The sequence below is a fragment of the Hippichthys cyanospilos genome, chromosome 21 (genome assembly GCF_059441005.1).
Source record: "Hippichthys cyanospilos isolate Australia breed blue-spotted pipefish chromosome 21, RoL_Hcya_1.0, whole genome shotgun sequence".
NCBI lineage: Eukaryota > Metazoa > Chordata > Actinopteri > Syngnathiformes > Syngnathidae > Hippichthys > Hippichthys cyanospilos.
This window is the reverse complement of record NC_142389.1, coordinates 2,708,557-2,736,002: the sequence shown is the minus strand read 5'-3', so window position 1 is coordinate 2,736,002 and position 27,446 is coordinate 2,708,557. Positions and strand designations below refer to the sequence as shown.

The following is a 27,446-nucleotide window of genomic DNA, read 5'->3' as shown; positions in this document are numbered from 1 at the left end:
CTTCAGGATACATTGCACCATGGAGTGGGCGTTTCTATTCACTCTGGGACACTGGGTAAGTTTTGGGGAGTTGATCATAATCCTAATATTCTATGTCATAGCAGAAAGCCTTATTTAGGGGTCTCAAATTCAAGACCTGGGGGATTTTTGTGGCCTACAGGATAAAATTTTCCTGCCTCCCACTGTCACTCCCCCCCTCTTTTTTTTTTTTTTTTGCTTTGTCCTTGTCCTAGGCGATTTTTTTTTGGTAAAAGGTAAAATGCGAATTGATGCAAATGACTTTCATTGACACAATCTGTGAATGACATTCGCCAAAGTTAACACGATGTGTAAATCACACTCTGAGGTTGACACGATCTGCGGATGACACTCGCCGACGTTGACACGATCTGCGACATGTCATATATCAGAAGCATATTTGGCGACTGGAAACGTGTGGGTGCGAGTCAGATCCGTATCTATTGCTGAAATAATTCCTGCACCAAAGCGGCATGCGTGATCTCCAAACGACAGGCGTGTGTGACAGTTGTCCCTATATTTGCTAATTGGTGCTGCTTCCTAGAAAGGCTGACACAACTGATTTTTATGGCTGTTTTTTTTTCTCCCCCATTGTAAATACTAAAAGCTTCAGAAGTAAATATTTCAAGTTTCATGTTAAAAGGTCAGATTGAATGAACCCAGAGGAAGAAAAGAAATGGCATAACTCATCTGTTGCATTGTTTCATTGCAGTGATACTATGGATCTAATGGATCTTTCCGCCTTATTATTCTGGAGAATTTATTGTATCATTTGGCAGATTTCTTATATCTGTCCTTTGTACTTTTCCTCTTAGCTATGCCAAGATCCACATTCCCATCATAGCGTCTGTGTCGGAACACCAGCCGACGACATGGGTCTCCTTCTTCTTCGACCTTCACATCCTAGTGTGCACGTTCCCGGCGGGACTCTGGTTTTGCATCAAGAACATAAACGACGAACGAGTGTTTGGTAAGTCCATTTGTTGGTCATGGGCGGCATCCAAGGTCATTAATGTACCTGAATTCGCCGTATGCATCATCTCTTTGCAAATGTCAGTGGGCTGGTGTGTTCTCCCACGCCGATAATGTTGCAAAGTTGCCGTCTATATTTACTTTTGGCATGTTTTACCCGCTCAATAGATAGTCATTTAATGAATGAGCCTCATTTAATCAGCAAAAGTCTCTGGAGGAGGTGGAAAACATTTGGCCACAGTGTGTTTCAGTTTTAAGTTTTTGGCAAACATCCATAGTGTGATTGGGCCATTTTGAGGGAGTGGAATGTAAGGCCAAGAATGGTTTGTTTTTTGAGATTTATCATCATATGTTACTGTAATCATTGCATTTTTTTATGTGGCTTGTTAGAAAAGCGGAATCATGAGCAGAAGGGGACCAACCATGAGGGACACTATGTTTAATTCCGTGGACCTTTGTCCGTGCAAGCAGGCATTCTCGTTCCCAGAAAACACTGCCCATGCCCATATAACGATTTAAGCAGAATCGACTCGAATTAGGAAAGGAGGGCTGAATTGAACGGAGAACAAAAGTACTTGTGAAGCCAGATTTAACTTCTGCAGAAAGCGGATGCTGACAGTGTAATATTAAGTGGAGTGCTGAGTTGCCTCCATTCAGATAAGAAAATAATCAATTCTAACTATTAGATTTGTAGTTCAGTGACAGTCTACACATTTTGTTTTTTCTTGACCATACTGTGAAGGTTTCCCGGGAACCTTTGCCTGATTCCTTCACGCAGGGTGTGTGGAAAGTTTTAAGCGGCACTGATACATGTTCAGAAAAAAAGGGTTCTTAGTTAAACACTGAAATAAAAGTGCTTCTGCTTCGTTGGAGTGACTGTTCAGCCTTTCCAATTACATTATGTGTGCCGGGGTCAGATAGATAGGCCGATGCGGAGTAAGGAAAGGTCACAGCGACATGACGGACTAGCATTAGTCATCTATCTAATCAAATGTGCCAAAGAGGCATAATCTAACAATTGTCGTTTGAATGACCTTAAGGGGCACTCGACTAAAACTGGATCTTTTGTCAAAAATCCCTCACGGCCATTTCAACCCATCTGCTATTTTTCTATGCAGAAATCCCACACAATTTAACAATACTTTCAATGCATTGTATTCCGTTCACATTGGTTGAATATCTTGCTAAATTTTTAACAGTGCGTACTGTACTTATCTGTACATGGTGTTTTGTCTCAACTTAGTGTTTTTTTTAAATATTTCATTGATTTAGAAAAAAAATACATCTGAAACTGAAAAAAATACTATATTTTTAAAGACGTACAGAGTAGATATTCTCTGACAAAGCCTCTAAGGCTAAAAAAAGGCTAAATTGAAAAATCAAGAAAGAAAATAAGAAAAAATTTGAGGAAGCAAACCAAAGCTGAAGACTTGACAACGCAACAAACGACACAACTGCTACAAGCTGTCCATTCTGTTGTTTGATTTGTGGCGATCACTCCTTATAACTGATTAAAAGAAACCAAGGGAGCATATATTTCAACTTCCCAAGACATATTTGTGAAAAGGGAGCGTTAAGGATTCGCAGGAGGGCTAGTCAGCACTCAGGAGTCTTTTTACTGGATCATAAAAAAAAACGTGGCTCTTTTTACCAGTTGGTTTTCCTCCCAATCCAAATCCATGCCGAAGGACAGCGCGGAACAAAACTTCCAAAAATATCAGAAGCTTTTAACTGTAAAAGTAAAGGGCAGCCCCGTCTAAATCAAGGTTAGAGAACCTTTAAGCAATAGAAACGTCCTTCAGCGGTCTGTTTCTCCTACGACTTACTCAGCCAATTATTGCTATTGATTAGGCGCTCACTTGTTGAGCCAGTTTGGCACTTTTCAAGGACAGAAAGCTGCCTGCACACTTTCCATTCACAGCGCGTAACGCTGAGAACTAGAAAAGACTGATTAGCTGAGCCCGAGGCTACGATTTGGTCCTTATTCGTGGGATTCCTTTCACTCTCGTCACCATTTTTCGTTCTTTTTTGACATCCGCTGTATCTTTCGGGTCTTGATTTTATTCAATGAGTCATTGTTTTGTTTTTTTTCCTCCTCCTTCCTCGCAGTGGCCCTGTATGCCATCAGTGCGGTGTACTTCGCCGGCGTGATGGTGCGTCTCATGCTGACACTTACTCCGGTGGTGTGCATGCTGTCAGCCGTGGCTTTCTCCAGCGTCTTTGAACACTACATGGGAGACGACACCAAGCGGGAGAAGCCCCCCGCTGAAGACAGCAGTGATGAGGACGACAAGAGGAATTCTGGGAATCTTTATGATAAGGTAGGGTGGATTCATTGTCAAGTTGTGCTGTACGATTGGGATTTTTTTATTGTATTTTTGTTTTTTTACCTGCTTTTGACACAAGACAGGAAGCTGTCTTGTTTGGATGCAAAACGTGTTGTGGGCTGGATTTCCATTGCGGGTCCCAGTGCCCATTTGCAAAGTCATACTTGCTTTTCCCATGTGTACATATGTACCAGTAAGTCAGTGCTTCTCAAATATATTTTGCCAAGGAAAGAGAAAACCTTTTTCAGTAAACCCGTAACCTTTTCTATCATTAACAAAAGAAAATTCAATAAAAATCAACTTTCAGCAACTGTTAATTATTTTGTGCTGCGTTTAAAATATAGTGCGGGCTTCCAGATTAAAAGCACACATTTTCAAAGTTACAATAACTGGTCATTAAAAACTAAAGCGCTTGAAGAATTCTTAACACAAAATAAATGTCATCTTAATGGCCCTGCGTGTGAGTAAGGATGGACTCACACGTTGTCAGTCTGCTCATTTTTTGTTGTTTTTTTTTTAACCAAGAAGTACTGCATAATGGCGTTTTTATGTTTTATAATGAAGAAATATTGGAAGATATATCGCCCACTCTTGATTTCAAAGGCATTTCACATCAAAGAGAAAGTATAGAAAGAATACACTAGGGAGCTGAAATTTCCCCCAGATGGTGACAACATGTCAAAGTTCAACATGGCACAACCATTTAGTTCACATACTACCAGCAGTGTGCCATCCCATGGCTAAAATCCTACAAGAATGATGCGGGAGAAAACGACCCCCCAAAAATTGTCAAAATACTGCACAAGCGTTTTAAAGCCCATTCGGAATGTGTTATTTGAGTGCCCAAAAAAATCTAAATTGTCACCTAAACCATGCAGTGGAAATCCAGCCCTCGAGTCATAAAGTCACCGTGATAGCGCTATTGTTGTTCTCGCTTGGCTCGACATCATTTTTTTTTTGTCCTTTTGTACTGAAAAGGGAAGGCTGGCAGACGTTCAGTTTTCATCTACGCATTCTACCAATATTTCAAGCTGCTTCAGCTAACCCGTGATTCATCCATGATTCAACTACTGCTATTTGATTCTTTCACTCAGTTCTGAGCGCTCTTGAATGAACGCTTTGGCGTTTTTGATTCTCTGTTTAAAATTGTCGCACAAAATATTCAGTGTAAATCTAACCCCTCATGTACAATTTTTTTTTTTTTTAATTAATAATTTCTCTTCACCATCTGGACCAACGGCATTTTAATTAAATCACTGCTCTGCGGAACGCACATCCACATGCAGTTCAGATGCATTTCAGACAATCAAAAGCCTGAAAATACTAACCGCGGTAATCCTTGTTTCACATTTGGACGCCTCGGTATGATATTTATTCCCACACTTATATATTTTCAAGGTGCGGGAAATCAAAGTGACTTATGTAAGGCAACATCATTTCATCATTCAACAGCTTTATCCCCTCTACTCCCTTCGACAAGTTTTCTAAAAAGGCTGTTATGAGTGACCTAAAAATGAGGATGTATAAATAAATACCCACCAACATGTCCTTATAAAAAAAAAAATTAAAAAAAAGAGGAAGAGGGAGAGCCCTTTTTACATTTCCTTTGTATTGAACGTCCTATTCCCCTTATTCTAAGAGGGATATATTAATAAACCTCATCAGACTCTCCAAGATGGTTTGCATACGCAGTTCGTCCGGTAATTTAATCAATGTATGCAACGTCCGCAACGTCATAAATCTGCGTTCCCGCTTCAGGCCGGCAAGGTGAGAAAACACGTGTCCGAGCAGGAGAAAGCCGAAGAAGGTTTGGGTCCAAACATCAAGTCTATCGTCACCATGCTCATGTTAATGCTCCTGATGATGTTTGCCGTCCACTGCACCTGGGTGACCAGCAACGCCTACTCCAGCCCCAGTGTGGTGCTGGCCTCCTACAACCACGACGGGTACGAGTTACACACTCCCACACGTTCGCGCGCGCGTCCCGCTGTCGTTTGATGACGGCTGAAAAATTACCTTGAGGGGAGCAGCTAAACCAGCGGTAGCTCAGTCCAGGGAAAAGCTGATGGCTCCACAAAGAGCAACAAAATCGAGAGAACATGCATATTTCATACGACATTGTTCAAATATACATGTGGGCGTGACGGCGCCGGCGCTGATTTGGCAACTTATTTTACACTTTTTAGGTCACGTAAATGTGTTTGTGTGAAGCATACGCTGCAGTTATCGCCCGTTTGTTTGTTTTTAGCATTGCAGACGTTCAAAATTACACAGCATATAACCGACGTATGCGATATCGGAAGCCCTATTTAGGACAGTTGTTCTCAAATGGGGGTATGTGTACCCCTGAGGGCACATGGAGGCAGTGGTCCCCAACCACAGCCAATTAAAAGCTGCACAAAGACACTTTCCTAAGGGCGGTATTAGCAGGGCTGGGTGATTATGCATGATTGAGAACTGTGATATTAGGTGACCATCTGCAAGAGTGAGCATATTTACTCAGATGCGTGTGTGTGTGTAATATATATATATATATATATATATATATATATATATATATATATATATATATATATATATATTTTTTTTTTTTTTTTTAATACAAATTTTTATTTTTATATATATATATATATATATATATATATATATATATATATATATAATATTTTTTTTTAATACACATTTTTATTTATTTATTTTGAAATCCTTCTCTTGTCAGGTCACGTAACATCCTGGATGACTTCCGAGAGGCCTACTACTGGCTGAGGCAGAATACTGATGAGCACGCACGCGTCATGTCATGGTGGGACTACGGCTATCAGATTGCGGGGATGGCCAACAGGACCACGCTTGTTGACAATAACACGTGGAACAACAGTCATATAGCGCTGGTGAGCTCTTTTTAATTAAGCCGTATTCCGTGTACTCAATTACTATGTTGCTATTTTTAATGCACACGCACGTGGAAACAAATGATCTCCTCCACAAGCCACTGGATGATCATCAAGCTCTTTAGTGATTTTTTTTTTTTTTTTTAATGGAATTTCCAATTCTAACTGCTCTCTCATTATAAGCCCGATAATGTTGTTTTCTTAAGCATTCGATTTGAGGACACTACAGTTAATTGGTCACATACAGTAGGAGCGCGCCAGTGGTGATTTCTCCCTCTGCTGCGTTTAAAAAATGTTTTAATTTAAAATTCCATCTGTTCTTTGACTGCCCTTCCTGCCTGTTGGCCCCTCATCTGTTCTTGGGGAAAAAAAATAACCACGACGCATTAAGAGGGTGTAATTGACAAGCGGCTGGCTAGCCCTGCTTGCGACCTGCGCTTTTTGTTGCGTTTTATGCGAGCGTTCCTAAAACTCTGAGCGTGACAGCGGAAAGTGATAGAGACTTTTTCTCACGACACAGAAAGGAGAAACTTTACAAGCGTCATAAAAACTTTCATCTAAAAATGCAGCCAATTTCTTAGATTAAAGCCTTAAGTATGTGGCAAGTGTTTGTCTGGTCAGCAATCGGAGGTTTTTTTTTTTTTTTTCCCTAAATTCAATGGTAAAACTAAGCTGTCTGTGCAAGATTAAACCACTGGCAAGAAAAAAAAAAAAGTATGTATTACATATGTATTAGTAGTCTTTGCCAGAAATATAGTAGAGCTGGCATCCATTGAAATCGGGAGAGCTGCTCTGATTGGTGCATATGAAATAAATATGAACAAGACATGGAATAAATTTGATGGAGTAAGTGTATGCCTTCTGCTGAGTCATACATGACAGTGATTCAACCACATATATTTTACCAGCAATTGCGAGTCGACATATATTACAATGTCTGGATTAGGTGTGTTTTGAATCTCTGCTTGACAATCGAGACTGAAGCGTTTTGGAGCTGGTGAAGATAAGAATAGTTGAAGCTATTATAAACCCTTCTTGTGACAGAAGTGACACTTGGCCAATAATGGTTTGAGGGATGGGGACTGCTAGCAATATTTGGAATATATGCTGTCACATTAATCATGTCACACACATTTAAGCGTGCGTGGACCTCTGCAAATGTTTTACTGTAAACTTAAGAGAGACTTTTGGTTTATTAGAGGTGCTGCTGTCACCAGCAATGTTGCGCAATGATGGCATCACAGGATACAAAAAGGCACACTCAGTTCACTAATCACTTAGGCCTTGTATACTTGTAAACAGGGTTATTTCAACCCATTATTTAAAAAAAAAAAAAGCTACACCGAATCACCGTAGTGAAAGTAGAATTTACGTCTTCGGCGTCTTTGGCGGGAACTCGAGTGGAGCGATGGCATAAAACTCCGATTTTTGATTGCTACACGCAAATGCAGCTCCAGAGAAGTTGGCGAATCTCCACTTTGGTCCAAAAAAAAAAAAAAAAACAAGGGGCACGTATAAATGATTTAAAGATATTTACCGCCCACTTGCAAGCCATAGCTCGTATAACAACGTCTATTATTTCTGGTTCATCTGCTGTGAATAAAAACCGATAAAATTTGCAAAGAAGTCACTGTAATAAAATTCAGCAAGAAGTTGCGTCATGTTTCAGTTCATTTGCTCTCAGTTTGTAAAGCGGTATTCTTATCACTGCAATAAAAATAATTCAATTTGCCGATAACCGTAAAAAAAAAAAAAAAAAACATCTCACGGATCTCCTCCACTTTGAGAACAATACAAGATTGCATGTATTAAAGTGCTACTTTTTCCAGGTTGGAAAAGCCATGTCCTCCAACGAAAGTGCGGCCTACAAAATCATGAGGTCCCTGGACGTGGACTACGTTCTCATCATTTTCGGCGGCGTCATCGGCTACTCGGGCGACGACATCAACAAATTTCTGTGGATGGTGAGGATAGCCGAGGGGGAGCACCCCAAGGACATCAGAGTAAGTCTTATCTCGCCTGTGAAGACATGATTCAGTTTCCTCCAAAAGCACTTGACAGCCGTCTGTTCTGTAGTACCGCATACCATTTGAAAGTACCGGTAAAAATACAAACGCCGATCCCTCATTCCATAGCAAGAGAAAGTGTGTCTTTAAACCAACGTTTACTATCTTTTTCGGGCGTTACTTTTCAACTACATTTCACTCTGCACCAAGAACGCAATGAAAGTTACTCACACAAAAGTAATATTGTCTTGAAGGCTCTAAATGCCAGTGGCAGTTCTAGCAGGCCCGCCCCCACCACACGGAAGTCATCATGTATGCTCATAAATACCCTAAATTGTTTTAAATTCAGTTAGAGGTGGACCCTGACCCGTAAAATGATGATACCCAAATAACACATTTTTAGTGGCACCACAAATTGTTGAGTCAGTCCAAAAAAAAAAAAAAAAAAGAGAGAGAGAAAAACAAGGAATCTGTTTTCTAACGTCTTCTAGGAAAGCGACTACTTCACCCCTCAGGGAGAATTCCGAGTGGACAAGGCCGGTTCACCCACTCTGCTCAACTGCCTCATGTACAAGATGTCCTACTATCGATTTGGTGAAATGCAGGTAAGTTGAAGCTAATGACCTCATCATTCTGCAGCTACAACATACTCCACGCATTGCAGTATTTGATCAGTTGCGCATCCTGAGGGCGCGTCAGGTCTAGTTCGAAGCGGCGGCGTTTTCTTCCGCGATCTTCTTCGGGGGCTGGGATAATGAGTCGCAGTGGCGTGCAAAGACGGGAAGTTCACACAAGCCTTCTTATCCCAGAAGATGTTAGGCGCGCCGTTAGCGTGCGCCGCGCCACTTTGTAGACGGCAACCAGCAGCCGCCGCCACCAAAGGTGACGACGGGCTGGTTCAAAGGCCTTTTCAGATGCCTCGGGAGTCCCCGCCGCGTCGAAGGAGGATTTCAAGGATTTTCGGATGCTTCGGTACGAGTTGGGAGCAGGGGAAGGCAGGGGTGGGCTCACACGAGTGCTCCAGGTCAACTGGAGACAAATATGATGGATTAGTCTTTATACTGCGTGGAAGTTAACTGTTGATATTGGAGATTGTCTTGGAGCAAAGTACATTTCCACTTCAAATTTGGGGTGTGTGCGTAAAATACTTCATTTCGGTCCATGCGGTGGATTGAAAAGATGCAGGCACGTATGTGACAAGTTTGTCGTGAGTGAGATTCTACAACTTCAAAGCGCAGGGTACATGTTTACACGTCACATCTGAAATCATTCTTTTTTTTTTTGGACATGACAAGGGGCTGTTTGCTCTTAACTCATTCAATGCCAGGGAGATAGATGTTTTCACGTTTTTAAGCGTCTGGACATTCAATCCCAGATGCTTATTAAATCCATACTTTAGGACATCAATTTCCAGATACTTACGTATTATTTTGATACTTAAGTATCTGGGATTGAATGAACTCTTGAAAAAAAAAAAAAAAACGTGAAAATACGTCCCTGGCATTGAATGAGTTCAAGATGAAGTAAATGTATTGGCATTATGTTCCACGCGACCCAACAACACAACGCCTTTAAACATCCTTGGAAGGTTTGCAACCTTCTTGCATGTATGTTGTAGGCTCTCTGGTAGAGTCCCCTAAATCTTCTCCTGTTCCTGATACAGATCGGCCGGCTAATGAGTTTTCTCGTTTGCCCCGGGGAACTTGTTTTCCTTCTGACATTTTATTTCCCAGTTGGACTTCCGAACGCCCCCGGGCTTCGACCGGACGCGCAACGCCGAGATCGGGAACAAGGATATCAAATTCAAGCACCTGGAGGAGGCCTTCACCTCGGAGCACTGGCTGGTCAGGATCTACAAGGTCAAGAACCTTGGCAACCGGGAGCCGCTGGACCGCAAGCTTCGCAGCATCGTGCCCAAACAGAAGTATACCTCCAAAAAGGTAGGCGATATTTGTAGTGACGCTTTTCGACCGCCGTTAATGTATTCGGGTTCCTAAATGACCTCAAAGGCTGTATTTTTTTCTCCACTTTATTGCGCACTAAGCTACTAGCACAAAACAAACAAGCTGTAAATAAGAGATCAACAAATATGATGTTTTTCTGTAGTCAATATTAATGTCAAGGATCAATGAATATTTATTGCAGTAAAAGGGATTTTTTTTTTTGAATGATGTTTTAATAGATAACCCCCATCCCAAATATTTGAACATAAGCCAATGAAGACACTTTTCTTTTTTCGTATTCTGTTGGCGCCTGCTTTCAGTTCAACTGCTTAGAAATGACGAAATCTGACTTGCACTTTGAGGAAAGCGACTCGATGAAGCGGGAGGGTCAAGGCATTGATCAGTCTGTTTGGTTTGCTAATTTCAGACGGCCAAGAGGAAGCGAGGCTACGTGAAGAATAAGCTGCTCCTGAAAAAAGGCAAGAAAGTACAAAAAAAGTAACCCAGACGAACTCTCTTAGGAAAACAAATAGAATGCGAAGAAACCTCTGATAAACAATGAAGAAGAGCACCGGGGTTGTGGATTTCTGTGGCACTTGGGCTCAAGTGTTTCTCATTAAGAGCACCCCCGTGTGGCGAGGAAGGTGAAGTGTCAAATTCTGGTTCTTTCCGGAAAAACGGTTATCCATTTTATCTTGGGGGGACATTTTGTCTTGCTTCTTTTCTCCACTTTTTTTTTTCTTGATTTTGCTAATGATTTTTTTTTTAAACTTTGTACTTGAATGTGTGGCGAGGTATCGGGGCTGCTCTGTTGGTGTCGATTAAAAGTGTTGTGGTACACGAATGACGTGCGCGTGGCGGTGTGGGGAAGAGGGTTTCGTGGGAGGTGTAGGAACATTTTTGCACCAAAGAGCCATTATTGACGTGACCTTGCTCCATGGCACGTGACCTCCTGAAAAAGCCAGGAAGCGCTCAGGCCTCGTTCCTGACACACGTACACGCCAACGTATGTGATATGGAGGGACGTCACCCACCTGTTTGATTTTTACTTTCACAATCATCATCATCTCTCTCTTCTAATCGTTTGCAAACCAATTGGCCTAACATGTTACTGTTATGTAAAGATAATGTCATAGGAGCGTAATATATTGAGGGGTTTTTTGTGGTGATTTTTTTTTTCAACATGCAGTTTTTTTCTAAATTTCTTTGTGATCGTTTTGTTATGGATGTCGTCTTTTTTTTTTTTTTGTATGACAGCAAATAGATCAGTGAATGCAATAATTCTCGTACCGAGGGCCTTGAGATTTTGTCAATGGATGGGATGAATGTGAATTTTTACAACGCTGCCCGTCCCCCGTCATAAATATCTTAGATTGTACATTTTTTTTTGCTGATTGGGCTCGGAAGAGGCAAAAGCGACAATGTGTAAAAAGTCGGGATGTTAATAAATTAGGCCTCCCCTCCTGACTCATAATTGCTGTCTTCCGCCGTTTGGAAACTGCCTTGCAAAACGGAAATGTCGATGGTGCGAGACTTGACTGATCCTGACAATATTTAAAACGGGGAATACTTTTTAAAAGTGTTTTTCCGCCTTTGCCTTGCTCTCCCCATCTCATAGAGAAACACACGTGATCACATTCAATGTTTTCCTCAACGGAGCTGTTGTCTTATTGCATGATGCTTGTCCACTATCTGGTGTGCAAAAGTCGCTGTTTATGGCCACACTAGGAGAAAAATGACGATTTAAGTTGTCATTTTACCTGCAGGGACGTTTGGTATTGAACGAGGGGAGAAAAAAAACTACAAGTAATGTAGAAGTATACATATTTGCAAATTTTGATTTTCAGATTTTTATTTTTGTGGCGTTCAGGTGCAAAGAAACCATTGGAGTCCCTTTCAGATTGATCTAAAAGTAGCCGTTTGCTGCCGTCTTGTGGCATTTTGGGGGAATTACAGTTCGATACAACACGTAGCGGGGGCAGTTTTGAGTCTTTTCTTAGGTCCGCTGTTGATGATGATTGCATAGTAATTTTACGTCAACTGTATTTGAATCGAGTTTATATAGGAGGGAAAACGTTTGAAGTCGGAAAAAGAAAACTTGAATGGAAGACTTTAAAAAAATCATTCAAGAATAAACAAACACTGCTGCGTAAACTTTTTTTTTATATATATTTCAAATGTCATTTTCTTCCTCTTTCTCATATTGCCGCAACTCATTTTTCCTCTTTGCAGCGTGGCCCTTAATAGTCTATTGATCGCCAGTTAACTTGAACTCGCCCCAAATATTTTTTAGAGCTAGTAAATGGCACTCGTGCAAGTATCACACCGATGTCTTAAAACGCATTTTGATTTTTACGTCAACCGTGATGAAAATTTTAAACCCAGAAAATCCAACTCGAAAGGATGTTCTTGCAAACAGCTAAAGGCCGTAAACGCAGAATTGACTATAGCATAACATCTGAAGGGTTTAATAGTATGTAACAGGGATGCAGCACTGACAGGCAGTAACTTTTATTTTCCCTTTTTTTTTTCTTCCCCAAAGACAATGAACTGTTTATTGTGTTGCCATGTCTGAACACTAAGAGATTCTTGACCCGCATGCCTCGACTGTTGTACAGATGTGACAAAATGACACATCTGTATCACTGTTGTTTTGTTTTCTGTCCTCATGGGGTGCCCACCACACCTTTTTAGGCTCTCAGATTCCTCCTAGTTTTCGTTGGAGAGTTCAGACTAAGCCTTAATGTGATGTGAAGTTGCTTAGCCTCCTGTTCTTTATTATTTTAAGAAACAAAAGCTTCCCTCTGCTTTTTTTTCTGAGCTGTTTGTTCCCCACTGAGATTTTTTTTTTGTTGTTCTGGTTGTTGGTTTGCCGCAATCCTCCTCGGCTCTTCTTCTCCCGTTCAGCATTTACACTGTTGCTCTGTTTGTTCAGTCATCTTTAAATATACAGTACACCTAAATTAAAACGTCTGTGTCGTCATTGTGACTTCGCATCTAACAATCGCAACCGCTGCGCTTCTGCTATTTTCCTGCAGGTTTAGTTGGCCACTAGGGGGCAGCAGTCATCCTCAGATGACTTAAACATTTTGACTGATTTATCAAACACGCTAAAATCAATCAGGGATGCGATTTTATATTGCATCTATTTTTGAGTTTATATAATAGAACTGTTAGAGCCGCTGAGTCAAGTTGTAGTCGTGGTGGCCAATAAGGTAAGAAAAGCTATTTTGGTGTTTGCATATACTGTAAACCATTACAACAACAAAAAAGGCACAGCGTGACCTTAAACCTTAAAAGTGATCATTATTGCTCACTGTTAAGGCTCCTGAAATAATTTGTGAGTCGTGAATTAGTTATCTGTACACCAGGGGGCGTCTAAACCCTGTTAATGTTTTAAACTACCGTTAATGTTTTAAACTAAGTCACATTTTCTCTAAAAAAAAAAGTTTGGGATTTTTTTTAATAAGATATCGTGATATCACTGAATTATCACTCGCATTTCTTGGTAAATCGGGAAAAGAGACACTGATGCACATAAAAGGGCTATTAAATTTAGCTAACATGTGCTCAAGGCTTGGGAAAAGACCAATCACAGTTTAGCGGTGTTCTAGCTGTGGTCATGTGACATTCACATGTCACGATTGGTCCCCTGAGGCTTTTGCGATTGAAGAGTTTTAAGATTTAAGACTTAAAATCTGTGCTTTTAGAGCACACGTGTCAAGCTCCGGTCCACAAGAGCTTGGATCCTTCCGTGTTTTCCAGATTTTTCTTCCTGGAACACCTGACTCAAACGATTAGCTCATCAGAATTCCCTGCAGCAACTTGAAAATCCTAATCGTTTGATGCAGGCGTATTTGGGAAGGAAGCATCAAAAACCAACATTCGCTGACTTGAACTGGAAACACAAGCAGTATGTCTCTCGAAAGCCAACCTCGAAATGTCATGTTTTAAGTGACAACTACGCGGTGTTAATTGAGGCTCGTGAGCTCAGTGTGACAGCCGTTGTATTACACAATAAGCCCACGCGAGAGACGAGGGAAGCCTTTATGGGAGCTAAACTATAAATAATACAACGCCCAAAAAAAAACACGTACACTATAGAATGGGAGAAAAGAGCGTTAAAAATATCTGTATACATTCAAAAGTGCAGACTAAACAAGGCCATTGTTAGGATTAAAGCCAACGTACTGTCTAAAAACATCCCCTAACGTACACTTACTTCATGTAGTACATTTGTGTTGGCGATGATATCTAAAATAGTTGGATGACCACCCTGATCATACGTTATAAAAGTGTATATTTACGCTTATGAAAGTGCTTAGCAAACAACTTGATTTTGTGTTACATGAGTCAAGTAGAAGACGATGAGTGAGAGAGTTTTTTTGGATGTAAAAACACCACTGACAGACTTCTCTAGTGCGGATGCGCAAAAGGCCTTGGCACAGGTGAAAATAGAACAAGTCTAATCTATATCAAGTGTATACAAAATGCTGCTGTCCTTTTGTTACAAGTGGTGATTCCCTTTGGCGCCGTCGCTCGTTTCCTGTCTCCGTGGCAACAGGCCGAGTCCTAAATCTCCGCTTTAAAGTTTCGGGCGCGTTGCCGCCAGGAGCGATCCCGCGACTCGCTGTCAGGTGGACTTCCACAGAGGATTGTTGTACGTCCAGCCGTCCCCCTGCAACATGTTTGTTCGCGTGTTAGGATGCCGTCAAAAATGAGCTGGAGTCCGGCGTGTACCCGCCAGAACTGAGCTGAATGATCACAGGTGAGTACTTGCATGCCATATTTGCTTATTTACTTTACCTCACTTTACGTTACTTTCGCTAGCTTACTATTAGCTGCTACATAGTACTTGCACGAGAACTAGGCCAGTCTGCTTGCTGCCTAATTAGACTAGTTAGACTGTTTTACACTTGCATACTACCAAGAATATGGCAGGTAAAAAATGGCAAACAAAAAAATAATACTTGTTTATAAATCTAGATAAAAAAATATATATCTATCCCACTTCCAATTAGGTTACTGGCTACTGGAGTTTTTTTGTCCCATCGGTATTTTATGATGATGATATAAAAAAGCCAGAGAAGTGAAAATGATCAACAAGCGCCTATAATACACAGTAATCCGTGTAATCTATAGTAACACAAAAATAAAGCCCATTTAAAAACTGCAAATACATGAATTCTAACCGTTAACGTCCGCACCGTTGCAACCTCGGTACATTTTTCCCACGTCTGCCATTGGCCCAAAATGGCTCCCCGATTTAGCAAAACGCAACGGCTAGTAACAACGAGTCCCTCTGTGACCCCGCTAACCGCGTCGAGCACACCGCTAGCGTTGAAACGAGTGACGGCGCTGAGCATTCGCCACCCGTTCATCGATCGAACGGCTTTCTAATCAATGTCGGTGATACTCGAGCCACCCGTCAACAAATCGCCCAAAACAATTTCAAACTACGTGTGGACGGAATGGTATAAAGGCGTGACCTCCTTAGTGAAGTATTTTGGCGTCCACGCCTTGTTGGCGGCCGCTCTCCGCCTCTCGTCCGCCCTCTGTTGCTCCTCCAGTCCGTGTTTGTGCTCCGTGGCCTCGTCCATCTTGCCCTCTTTCAGCGCCTTGGTCACGTGTTGCCACAAGCGCCTGCGGGCGCGCAATCTTCCGTCAAGGTCCAGCCGGGCGCGCGGGCGCCGTCAAGCGGCGGTACCTGGACTCGCCGCGTCCTTGTTTGTCGAGCGGCCGCAGCTTCTTCCGGGTGGCGCTCAGCTTGGCCGTGTCCACCACTTTGGTTTCGCCGCTGCTGTAAGTGAACTCCAGAGTCCCGTTCCACTCGCCCTGCGCTTTACACACGATGGTGTTGGTGGGATTGTGTTTCACCTCTGCAGTCACTCTACGGCGGGCCAACAAAGCCACATGTTACGAAAAATGACTTTCTGACGATCCGTGGCTACTTTAGTGTTCGCGAAACTCCTCAGATCACCTCAAGGTCATCCACAGTTTACTGCCCAAACAAATTGACGTTCTGGACGAGGGCGTGGATAGAAGATGACCTTGTTGATAGAATTTAAGAACGGCGATGGGCATTCATCAATGACTGTGTACTTTGTGTGTGTGTGTGTTCCTGTCCAGCTATACTTGTGAGCCCTATTTTGAGTTTTTTACCAACATAGTGAGGAGATTTTGAAGTGGGGAGTCGTTAAGCCGGTTTTCGCTTATTCAGACTTCTTTTTGAGGGTCGGGACTTACTTTAGAGTGTAGCTTTGATAAGGGTTGGGGGTAGGGTAATGCTTAGGGTTAGGCAGTCATTTTGGATGGTTGATGTTGGAGTTAGTGCACGACTCATTTTGCCTGTGGGGAAAACTTCTGACTTTTGCAAGCCATCAACGACTTCATTGAGTGGCTTAGCCTGACTCCCATAATGCAAAGTTTTTGCTATGCATTGTGGGACTTGTAGTTAACAAAAGGCTTTGAGCCAAGAGCTAAATGTTGCAGGAAAGCTTTTACTTTGTTGCAGGCATAACATTATATCTGCATACTTCGTTGAATAGCTGTTCACTGTATTTCTTACGAAATGAAAATTCTAATATGCATGTGTACCGTATGGATAGGGCTGATAACATTTTGAGGCTCAAATTATAATCTTGACACATTATGCAGGAACGTGTGACCCAATCCTGGTCAGACTGTGATTGGCTGACGGACTTTTGCCACTCACCTGTGCACTTTGCCGCCGTAGAACGGTTTGGTGTGGAAAGTGACCGTGGCCGAGTAGCCGCTCTTGGCACAGTTGATGGAGACTTTTCCTCCCAGTTCCACCCAGGGCACGGTGAGGATGGAGCGGGCGTAGGCCGAGGGCAGCGAGAAGACGTAGTCCTCCTCGTGCTCCGCCAGACACAGCGCGCCTGGCGGAAACCACGCACGCGCAAACTTTAACGCGCCACATTGGGCATTCGGAAAAGCCCCCGGGCGTGCGAGGCGCACGCACACTTGAGAAATTAATAATCAAGCGGCGATGCGCATTTGGAGGCAATCCTTCACCCACATTGTTATAATGGGGCCGCAAACTCAAACGTTAATTAAGACGTTTAAAAAAAAAAAAGCTATTTTAAGAAGGCAGTGGTTCCTCGCTTGTTAAAGTTAAACGACCTTAACAGCAGCAGTCTTTGGTAATTAGCAATAATCTTTATTGCAATCATTAAGTGCCATACTAATTGAGTGCTGGATATAATCTGATATGGATGACCAAGAAAACATTCAACGTCAGAGGAAGAACTGCCAGCGCAGCCAAAACGTGGGAATTGATGATCAAATCAATGCAATGAGGCGGTTGACGTACATACGGCCCCGTTCTACTCTGCGCTGATTACAAGTGCGGAATCACAAAAGCTTCAATCACTTGTACTTGCACTGAAGGTCACCGGCATCAGCCGCCCTTGCATAATTACCTGCCTACTGGCAAAGACTTACAAAGGGCACGACGTATTGTATAATACAGTCTAAAAAAAAATGTATACTGGACACTCCAAAATGTCCTTGGCCGTGATTGTGAGCGAGCCGGGATTACAATTTCGAGCCTGGCGTTTCCCTTTGGTTTGTTAGCATACGCGAAGGTTTTCCATTTGGAACTCGTTTGCATCTAATTCACTTTTTGTATTGAAATGAGTAGCATCTGGTTGACAATGTAATTGTCAATCGCCATCGGGCCCCGATGAGTTGAAACCCCGACCCGTATTCTGAGAAAGACGGTAGCGGGGAAGGGCTCACCTTCTCCCACCATGGACACTCCGATAGACATGCCCATGAATTTGCTCTTGGTCCACACGTGCGCGTTGACGCACACTCGCCTCTCTCTGCACTCGCAGTAAAAAGCAGACACCGGCGGGTGATGGGAAACCTGCTCGGCCACAAAGCGGACCCTGTAGCAGCCTCCCGGCGCCTCGTCACCTTGCGCCGCGTCCTTGGACCCCTGATCGCTTCGCGCGGAGGCCTTGAGTTTGTCCCGGGGCACTTCCCAGGAACAGTGGAAGGTCTCCCCCAGCACGGGGTTGTAGGGCTTCTTGGCCACGGCCCCCTTTCGCCCCTCGTGGAAGGAGGTCAGGTAGTACTCCACGAAGCGGACCATGCGCTCCTCGGCCGTGGCGCCGGCCGCGACCGACAGGAACAAGTCCGGGTGGGCCATGAAGTTGGCGTACATCTCCAGCAGCGAGCGTTTTTCCAGAATGAACGTCGGCAGCACCACCTGGGGAGAGCCGCGGGGTTGGCGTCGGCGTGCGAAACGGCAAGGTCGGCGAGCGAGAGGCAAGGTCGGCGAGCGAGGGGCTCACCCGCGTCAGGTCCATTCCCAGTTTGAGCTGGGAGAGCAAGTGAAGAATGACGCTTCTCTGCTCATCCAGCACGCCCAGGTCCTCCTCTTCGTTGTCCTCCGTGTCCGTCACTTCCTCGCTTTGGCTGACGTCTCCCAACCCCGCCTGGCGCCGTGCCGACAAAAACGCAGATGTTTGTCGTCAAAATGCCAAAAGCAGGTATCGGCCTATCGCTGATTGCCGTGTTTTGAATCTAACCCGTGCATCGTGGCGCCGTATTACGCACGAGAGAAAGAAACGCTTTTTGAGCTGGCGCCTGTCATTAATTGGATATTTCTTGGGCGTAGAAAGGGCAAGACGCTAATCTTTCTTTTTCCACTCAAAGCCGAGTGAAGATGCGCGCTTTTGTTTTGTTTGGCGGCATTCAACCCGTAGCCGATAAAGCGGATGGGAGCCGACGTCTTTGATATCTCCTGCGGCGACGTGACGGAGGCGGGAAGAAGAAAGGGGAAGTTTCTAATGTATAATGCACAAAGTGCTCCCTTGCCCGTGGGCCGCAAAAAAAATCCCTGCGCCCGCTCTACCTCACCGCTGCTTATTCTCCGTCGCTGCTTTTGCGCAGCGCCAACTTAGTCATCTTGTTTTAATGACAATGCCTCTGGAAATAATAATAAAAAAAAAAAAGCCAGGATAAAGCAGAATATAAAATTGTGCGGGTAATTGCATGGCGCGGATGTGCAGAGCGGCGTAAACGTGCAGTAGAAAGTTCCAGGTCACGAGTGCCTGTTACCTGAATATTTCATCCCGAGTGCCCGCTCCGCACGAAAGACCCCAACGCACGTGTGTGTGGCGGGGTCCCGTGAGTTGCTTGGGATCTACAGTATTTATAGCCGTTTGCGGGGAGGAGCCAAGCTGAAAGCCGTCTGTTGTCATTCCGCTTCTAATTAATTCAAAAGGCTGCCGAAGACGTTGAATTGAGCGCAGTATTGTGATGCCTTCAATATGTTCTCCAAATGATCTTGTTGCTTGTGCTATGTCATTTCATGTTCAAAACGTCATGATTGACGTGAAGATGGATAGATAAGATAGATAAAACAGGATGCTCATATTGTGGCATTTTGAATACAATTGTGCTCTATTTGCAGGCACTATAAGGAAAATGAAATTCATGCGACTCCATGCATTTTGTGCTTCAAATAAGACGTTTGTTTGGAGTAGCCCAGAAATAGAAACGGGAGTCCGAACATCGGTAGTTCATAAAACTTTCATCAAAAAACGCTTCCGAATGAAAAGTGTCTCGTGTCACCCGTTCAATTATTCGCTCGTATTTGTACTTTTTCTACTTTGAAACAACCGCTGGTTAATTTTGTCAATAATTCATGAAGAAGCCTCAAAAAAAGCTACACAAAAACAGCGCATGCGTCCAACAAACAAGCTTTTCAACACTCACGTTGTCTCGATGTGCATTTAAATGCAGACAATTGGACTTCATCTCCATAAAAGCGGAAAAAAAAAAGCCTCAGCTGCAGCAAAGCCCTCCAACAGGAGCAAAGTTAAAGTTGCGTTTCAAGCTCTGCTAAGCACATCTTCATCCCTTCCCTCCGGAGCGGCGGTAGCGAGCGGCCGCCGTGCCCGCCGCGCCACCCAGCCCCATAAACAAGGAAGTGGCGGAAGAAAGCTGAGGGCCGAGCCCCGGTGACGTCTCCGTCTGCTTCTTCCCATCATCCCGATGGCGCCTTCCCCCGCACGCTTGTTACTTCCTCCTCCTCCTCCTCGCTTCTGCCCTCCCCTTGTATTTCCTCTCCTGACAAGCCCCCCTCCCCCCTCACTTGCCTGACTCCTCTTCACCGAATTGGGGGCTGCATGGCAGCTTGCTAAGAATAGAGGAAGCCTTTATTAGAAATCGGAAGCATTTCGAGGTCCGCCTGTGGCTGCTGTGAAATCATTTGGAACCGTCGTCACATTTGAACATTTTGAACTGACAAGTTTAGAGCTGCTTCACCGATATAAATGAACCACTCAAGTAGATCATTCATTCTTTTTTTTTCCCCAGTTGTATGCTTTCTACTGCATTACAAAAGTAATTGGTGTCATGCATTCCTTTTTCCTGTAATGCGGTTGCGTGAGGCATTACACACAAAAAATGGTAATATTTTAAATCGGTACAAATAACAGCAACACGGGATGGAATTCATTTCCAAGGGAGCAATAATATTTATTTTGAGCATGTAAGTTTAGTTTAGTTGAAGGTCATTCCACTGGATGTGTAATGAGCGTATTGAGCTACATTTAGAATAGCAACTCCTTATTTCCAGGTATGTTGGTGAGAGTAATAGTGTAATATTATAATGTAACTCGTTACTTTGGAATGAACAGTAATAAGTCATAAATGATGCATTAGTTTTGAAGTAACTTTCCCAACACTACCTCATTCTTGTTTAAGGCACTATGTTATGTTGTGATATTCTCCAGCGTGGGGTAATGGTTTCCTTCAGCCACCCTCCTTTCCTTCCTCTGCTCATTCCTGCTAGCGTTACATCATCGTCACCCTCCCTCCCCCCGAACGTCTCCGCGTCCAATGCCGTGCTTCCCTCAGATACTCTTCCGACACTTGCTCTTTTTTTTTTATAATCCATCCTGTTTGCAAAACACCACGGTAGCTGACATTTTCGGAGTAGTCTACATCTTTATCCTCCACATCACTTCGAACCGTCTCCGTATGATTTTTGATTGATCTTCCCAATATCCCCATCAAACATGTTTGGGGCGGGTAAGAGGATTTGTTACCGCAGCTTTTCTCAACTCTGCTAGACGGGGGAGGAAAAAAAAAATATATTCCGGTGCTTTGGCTGGTGTTGAAATGTCATTAAAGCGGCTTCAATGCCGGCTTCAAATGGCTGATAGCGGTTGTTGCGTAAATGGTGGAATTGGGAAGCAGATACTGATAAATTTGATCACTCTTGAATGAGAGTCGGTGCTCAAGTTGAGAGTCACACTTTGCTGAGATATATCTTATATCTATGTGTGTGTGTGTGTGTGTGTATATATATATATATATATATATATATATAATATATATATATAATATATATATATATATATATATATATACACACACATACATACATGTATTCATACAAAGCATTCTGCTGACCTCTGCTGGTGTACACTAGGAACAACATAAAATGTAATAATATTTCATACACTTTTGTATGCATATCAATCACATGACAGGATGTTCAATTAAGATCGAAATTTTAGTAACGGCAAAATAATTCGTTTTGACTAGTCTCTCAGTCGCTCACTACTCGGTATGATAAAATGTTATCCACCGCGATACTAAATATATTTTTGAATGATCACCTCGCTCTGTTTTGTCATGACAGGAGAGTGAAAAACTGAAAGACTGCGGCCCTTTTGGCCTGACATGAAAACGGGAAAAGGACAGAGGAGAAAAAAAGGAGGGCCGTGGCTCACCTCCGCCGCGTAGGACAGGCTCCCCTCCCTGAGGGCCGGCGGCGCGGGGCGGGACGAGCGCAGGGGGGTCAGCCCGCCGTTTTTCAGACGCCGCCCCGAGGGCGACTTTGGTACCGTCCACACAGGAGCGCCATCTGAGCCAATGACAAGATGTCAGCGGGTAAAGCCAAAGCCGATGGTTCATTTGCGCGCATGGGCCCGGCTCGAATGCTAATGACGGCGCGGACGGAGACGGCTCCCATCGCTTTTGACGTTGGATATCACATTTGGTAAATAAAGCTGAAAGGCGGCGGCGAGATCGACAGGCAATTGCAATCGTGTGTCGGAACGTAACGCGGCCTTCTATCTGACCGTTTCTCTTCGACTTGATGTCAGGGAGAGAAAGAACTGAAATATCTTTATCAGTAAAAAAGAAAAAAAACAATCTTCTCAGGGTAGAATCTTTTTTTTTTTTAATTCCAGTGGACTCTTCAGAGAAAACTAGAATCACAATAACATACTTGTTTACCTCTCTGATTATCATTGAAATCAAGCATTATTTTTATTATTCATATCGGATGTGCATTTATGATGCTATTTGAAATTTTGACGTTTGTAATTTATGTGCAACAGTACATGCAGGCTAGGGATACATTTATGCTGGTGGTAATTTCATATTCGAGTCTATTAACTTTTGACTGCACTGTGACACTGAAGCACTAAATAGAATTGTATTTCTAAGTCCCAATTCTTCGAAATTATAATAATAATACAGAAAGAAAGGTTGATATGAATGCGCCAGCAAAACCATAGCAATATGCGCTTTCAAAAAGAGAAAATTTAGAAAGTCTACACACCCTGGTTCAAATGAAACATATAAAATATTTGAAAACTTTTTACAACTAATATTGTGAGATATGTGTACAATTAAATAGGAAAAATATTGATGAGAAGGAAAGTAAAACTCACTTATCACTGTGGCTGTTGAAAAGCGATTACCGCATTTTTCTTAATACAAGTTGAGTTTCTTTTCCTCATTTTTTAAAATATTTTTTCTTATGGACTGCTGCTGAGATGCATGCTGGGAAGTGCACAATGCTGGTTTCAAGTAAAACAATAAATATTCATGCAATTAGGATCAATTCAAAGGTTATGGTGTACAATTGCATGGACAGCAATATTGAAATAATTTACTTTTTTTAAAGGATTTTTTCACTTGGGAGATTCAATTATTCATCTTGCAGAGACCTACATTTTTCCAAATGCTCAGAATTCCAGCTTCTCAACAAGAAAAATCGATACATTTCTTTAGTCCTCTATAAAAAGCAGACTGATTAGCATCGTGTTGAATCAGAATAAGACATTGCAGATTTTTGCAGATTTTCTGACACGTTACTGAAAAAACGCTTATGCATTTTCTGCGCTGACAAACTGAAAAATAGTGTTTTTAAATAGAAGGGTTTTACATTAAAACATTTTAAAAAAATACTGTTAATCGTCCAAAAAAATATACATACATATATTATTTTATATATTTTTTTTTCCTTTACCTATGGCCAATAATGGACGAATAGGGTACTAATATTTCAATAATTTTCATGTGATTAATATTGTTTTTTTCGCCGGTTGGCTGCATGGGAAATAGAAGCATGCAGGGTTCAATAAACTCAAGTAAATATTTGAATGTGTTTAAGTAAGGAAATAATGGATGGATGAATAATCCAAGACATCACCCGAGGAGTATTATTACACATGATGTTTTAAGATAATATTGAACCGATGCCGGGATTTTACAGGCTCATGTTATTGCTGTCCATGCGTTCATTCCTCCGCACGTACTGTATATAAATCAAGGCCATACTTTGGATGACTTGGGTCGGACTGTGAAGGGACTCATTGGATTTTCATTTGACTTTTTCAAGCTCTGCGGGGGTGACGGAGGAGCTCCAAGAGAAGCGGATTCGAGAGTTCGCCTCTTGCTTTCCCGTTGGGTCCGTTCACACGCTCGACCTCGTCAGAAGTGACCATGCAGCAGCAAAGGATTCCCGATGAAGCTTTTTGTTTGAACTATAAACGTTTTGGATAATGCTCATGCGTCACCACAGCCCAGCATTCCGCATATAAAATTCCTCACTGTAGTAAAGGGGGCGTATGCTGCAGGTGAGGTTGCAGTCGGGGGCCTATCGGCCAGGCGGCCGACACAAAGCGCTTTGTACTTGCCGCAAGGTGGTCTCGCTCCGCAACAACGCATGGAGACTGTTGGCGCAAAGAAAAGAGCCACGCAACGTCAGCGTCACCCAAACAGAATTTACTTTTTAGGTTTCAATCCTCACCATTTTATTGGATTGGTTACTATCAGGCATAAGGAATGTTAAACATGGCGTGGGGTCCATCCATTTGGGCTCCTTCAGACGAACCCCGAATATTTTCAACGTGCACATTCGCGCCTGAGCTTAAAACGCTTCCGAATCGTCCGTTTTCCTCATCCGCGTATGGCAATCGCGCTTACGTTTAGCGCCGCGCTCAGTTTTGAGCGAAACGTTCGGCGCGGAGAATGAGAAGGGCGTCGGCGGCGATGGCGCTTGAACGGAACCGTCCCCAAATGCAACATTCAGCAACATCTGGCGCAGACGTTGAAGGTTATAGGAGCCGCGGTCACGCAGGGACAGGAACAGGAACTGCGGTCCGCCTGGCCCTTGCTAACGGGTCCCGGGCGAGCGGACAGAAAGGACAAAGAGGAAGGAGAAGACAGAGAGGTCGGGGGCTCACCCGTCGGGGCTCCGTGGACGCCGCGCTTGCGCTGGGCGGCCTGAGTCGGGGGCGGAACCCGGCTTTGGTTCTGGCTCTGCTGGAGGATACTCAGGCACTCCCCCAGGCAGCTGAGCGTGGCGGCCGACGTGGCTTTGAGCAGTAGCAGGTCCTGGTCCAGGCAGGAGACGGGGCCTTTGCTGGGCAAGGAATCGATGGACTGGACAAGGTTCTTTTGTTGGCCCTCGGCTTGGGACATCATCTGGAAGATGTCACAGACGTGCCGGGTTTTAGGCCGGGTATATTCATTTTGGACACACCACCTGAAAACTTGGATGCACCGATCGCTTCAGTTCCAACATTCAAGTCAATCCCTGACTTGAGTGGTTACATGCAGTATAACATGACTATCCAATTCAAACGCATCATGCAGCGTTATCAAAATCCAGAAATCATTTTTCGAGGCATTTGCACATTGTACAAAACAAAGCAAAATACACATCGTTTTCATGTTTATCAATATGCCAGAGAGACGATTAAGATGACAACATTATATTACAACATCATTTGCAATTCACCTGAATGGCCAAACGACATTTAAGCGGTTCCTTATTTATTAGGGCTCATAACACGTACGTTTCCATTCTGGTAGCGTCACCTCACCTGCTCCGAGAAAATAGCGGCACAAGCTTTGTAAACAAGCCCCCCCGGTGAGAAAATATGTGCGAGCTTGAGAAGGGTTCCTGTATGAATCACCTATTTGGGTCTGAACGCGTCACAAAAGGAAGGAAGATAAATTTGCCTCCTCCTTGCGGGGAATAATCTTTTTGCGCCGCTAATGTATGCAGGTTGCTAATCTTGCCTTCATTAATATTGTATACGTTCGCAGCCCACACCTCGTCTTTTGCGCGCACTTGACAAGCACATCTGCAGCGGCGCGCGAGACCTATTTTAGGACGGCGGATGAGCGTATCTTCTAGCGCCGATGGAAAAGTGACGCTTAAACGCGGCGAGAATTATTCGGCTATGCGTTCGTTTCGCTTCAAGTAAGTTGGATTCAAAAGTCGTTCGGAGAATTAACAATCAATTATGTAATGAGATTTTAATGAGCTGAGAAATTGCTTCCTGATAAGCGCATTCTGGGATGCGTCTCCACCTTTCAAGTAAACGTATCAAATGTACACGCTTTCTCTGATTGGCTCTTGGCCAGGAAATGCAAGATAGAAGTTTTTTGAATCCCTAATTAAAGACATTTTTTAGTAAATCCAAGCCAAGCGCGACATTGTTTTACTTAATTGTAGTGTATGTGACAGATGAAATGTAAACAAGCTGAATGGAAACCGTCATCTACAATAGTACAAGTCAATTAAAACAACTATGAACTATGACTAAAATGAATGATTATTATCATGGGCCGCATTGTTGTCATTTTGAAATCGGATGCTGTTCAAAAGGGGCGTTGGTAAAGAAACAAAACAAATCTGTAAGAAAATCTGTAAGAAATCATGCAAATTTGGTCTTTTAGCCAGAAATTTGAAGTCATAATTAGCATTTGGCGGCGCTAATAAAATGATATGGAGGGCCAGATCTGGCCCCCGGGCCTTGAGTTTGACACCGGTGGACTCGCCGAAAACAGGCCCGAAGCTATTATGAATATATAATGTTCTTTTGTAGGCATTGGAGATCTACGAGTTTTGTTCAACAGAATCTACACGGCCACAGATTTCAAAATCAAATACAACTGAACACAGCAACAGAGGGTTCCTGTTTATGAACATGTGTTTCCATGAATTAGTAACACGTGTCATAAATAATGCGGGAATGACACGATCATCGGGCCCAGCATCTCATTTCAACCAATGTTATTTTGCAGATGACAAAAACCTCACAGGAGGCGCGTGATTTAAAAAAAAAAGAGATATTATTATAATGCTCTTTGTTTATAACATGTTTAGTTGGATACGAATAATATGCTGGTAATATGTGGTGGTTTTGGAAGCCGACTCGGGATCAGCGACGCTTCCCGAAATAGCCGGCCGGCCCCGACGCGGCCGCGCCGCCGTTTGATGAGCCGGCGTCAGTCGGCTGTGACAAGCCGGCCGAGGGGGAGGCGGTCACGCGGCCCGACCCCCGCCGCCGCACAGTCGGGAGATGGACCAATACATACAGTACGTGCGCGGCCGGATTAAAGGTGACGTGTGTGACAATGAGCACGTCTTTGGGAGAGTCCAGCTCGACTGGGCGGCTGTCAGAATAAATCAATCAGGCGCTGGCAATAAATATCAGTTTTTGAAAACGCCACACCGGAAATATTGACGTTAATTTCAGCATCGGTGTGGCTAGTTTTTTTAACCTCAATCGACGAGGTTGTGTTTTCATCCCTTTATCGGGAATGAGTCTTGCAACTCGTGATTATTTTCATAATCTGTTATTTATATTGTTGATTAACCGATGAATCGGGCTTTTACAAATATTGTTTGTTTTCATCGATATATTTTGGAAAAGTATATTGTTTGAGTGGTAAAGCAGAAAACATTATTTCTTTGGTCCGTAACATCAGAAAATCAGCCAAAATGTCGCACGAAAACATTATAACACGAAAACATAATCAATGATCAATGTGAATATGAGCGGCCTTGTTCAAGTGTAAACACACAAAAGAAACAGGTAATAAGCTTTACCTGTTTCTTTTGTGTGTTTACACTTGAACAAGGCCGCTTGATCACTTCATTCCCCATCTATGAATCTCAAAATTGATCCATATATAAGGCGCACCTGATTA

The 27,446-nt window shown here is 43.1% G+C and overlaps 2 protein-coding genes and 1 long non-coding RNA gene across 6 annotated transcripts in view; 2 read left to right on the top strand and 1 right to left on the bottom strand.

The window, feature by feature from the left end:
• Window positions 1-13,140, top strand: part of stt3b (STT3 oligosaccharyltransferase complex catalytic subunit B) — a 32,757-nt gene extending 19,617 nt beyond the window's left edge. The window contains exons 8-16 of the mRNA XM_088404411.1: window positions 7-55; window positions 834-988; window positions 3,100-3,311; window positions 5,076-5,263; window positions 6,037-6,208; window positions 8,038-8,211; window positions 8,706-8,819; window positions 9,948-10,154; window positions 10,585-13,140. Of these exons, the coding sequence (XP_088260537.1) occupies window positions 7-55; window positions 834-988; window positions 3,100-3,311; window positions 5,076-5,263; window positions 6,037-6,208; window positions 8,038-8,211; window positions 8,706-8,819; window positions 9,948-10,154; window positions 10,585-10,659 (1,346 nt within the window). The 3' untranslated portion in view covers window positions 10,660-13,140. The remainder of the gene's footprint in view (window positions 1-6; window positions 56-833; window positions 989-3,099; window positions 3,312-5,075; window positions 5,264-6,036; window positions 6,209-8,037; window positions 8,212-8,705; window positions 8,820-9,947; window positions 10,155-10,584) is intronic.
• Window positions 13,141-14,190: 1,050 nt separating this feature from the next.
• osbpl10a (oxysterol binding protein-like 10a) overlaps window positions 14,191-27,446 on the bottom strand; it is a 28,064-nt gene continuing 14,808 nt past the window's right edge. The window contains exons 6-14 of one of the 4 annotated variants that reach the window (XM_088404413.1): window positions 24,686-24,926; window positions 21,938-22,071; window positions 18,482-18,625; window positions 18,102-18,396; window positions 17,922-18,007; window positions 16,873-17,059; window positions 15,865-15,992; window positions 15,647-15,800; window positions 14,191-14,835 (exon numbers count right to left, since the gene is read on the bottom strand). In XM_088404413.1, coding sequence (XP_088260539.1) covers window positions 15,651-15,800; window positions 15,865-15,992; window positions 16,873-17,059; window positions 17,922-18,007; window positions 18,102-18,396; window positions 18,482-18,625; window positions 21,938-22,071; window positions 24,686-24,926 — 1,365 coding nt within the window. In that variant the 3' untranslated portion in view covers window positions 14,191-14,835; window positions 15,647-15,650. Of the gene's footprint in view, window positions 14,836-15,646; window positions 15,801-15,864; window positions 16,048-16,872; window positions 17,060-17,921; window positions 18,397-18,481; window positions 18,626-19,910; window positions 19,963-21,935; window positions 22,072-24,685; window positions 24,927-27,446 lie in introns of those variants that run through there. The other 3 variants (XM_088404414.1, XM_088404412.1, XR_015863937.1) reach the window with 3 other exon arrangements.
• On the top strand, window positions 20,954-27,282 carry LOC148406157 (uncharacterized). The gene is made up of 3 exons (XR_015863938.1): window positions 20,954-21,230; window positions 21,847-22,206; window positions 23,839-27,282. It is a non-coding gene; the product is annotated as an uncharacterized LOC148406157 (long non-coding RNA).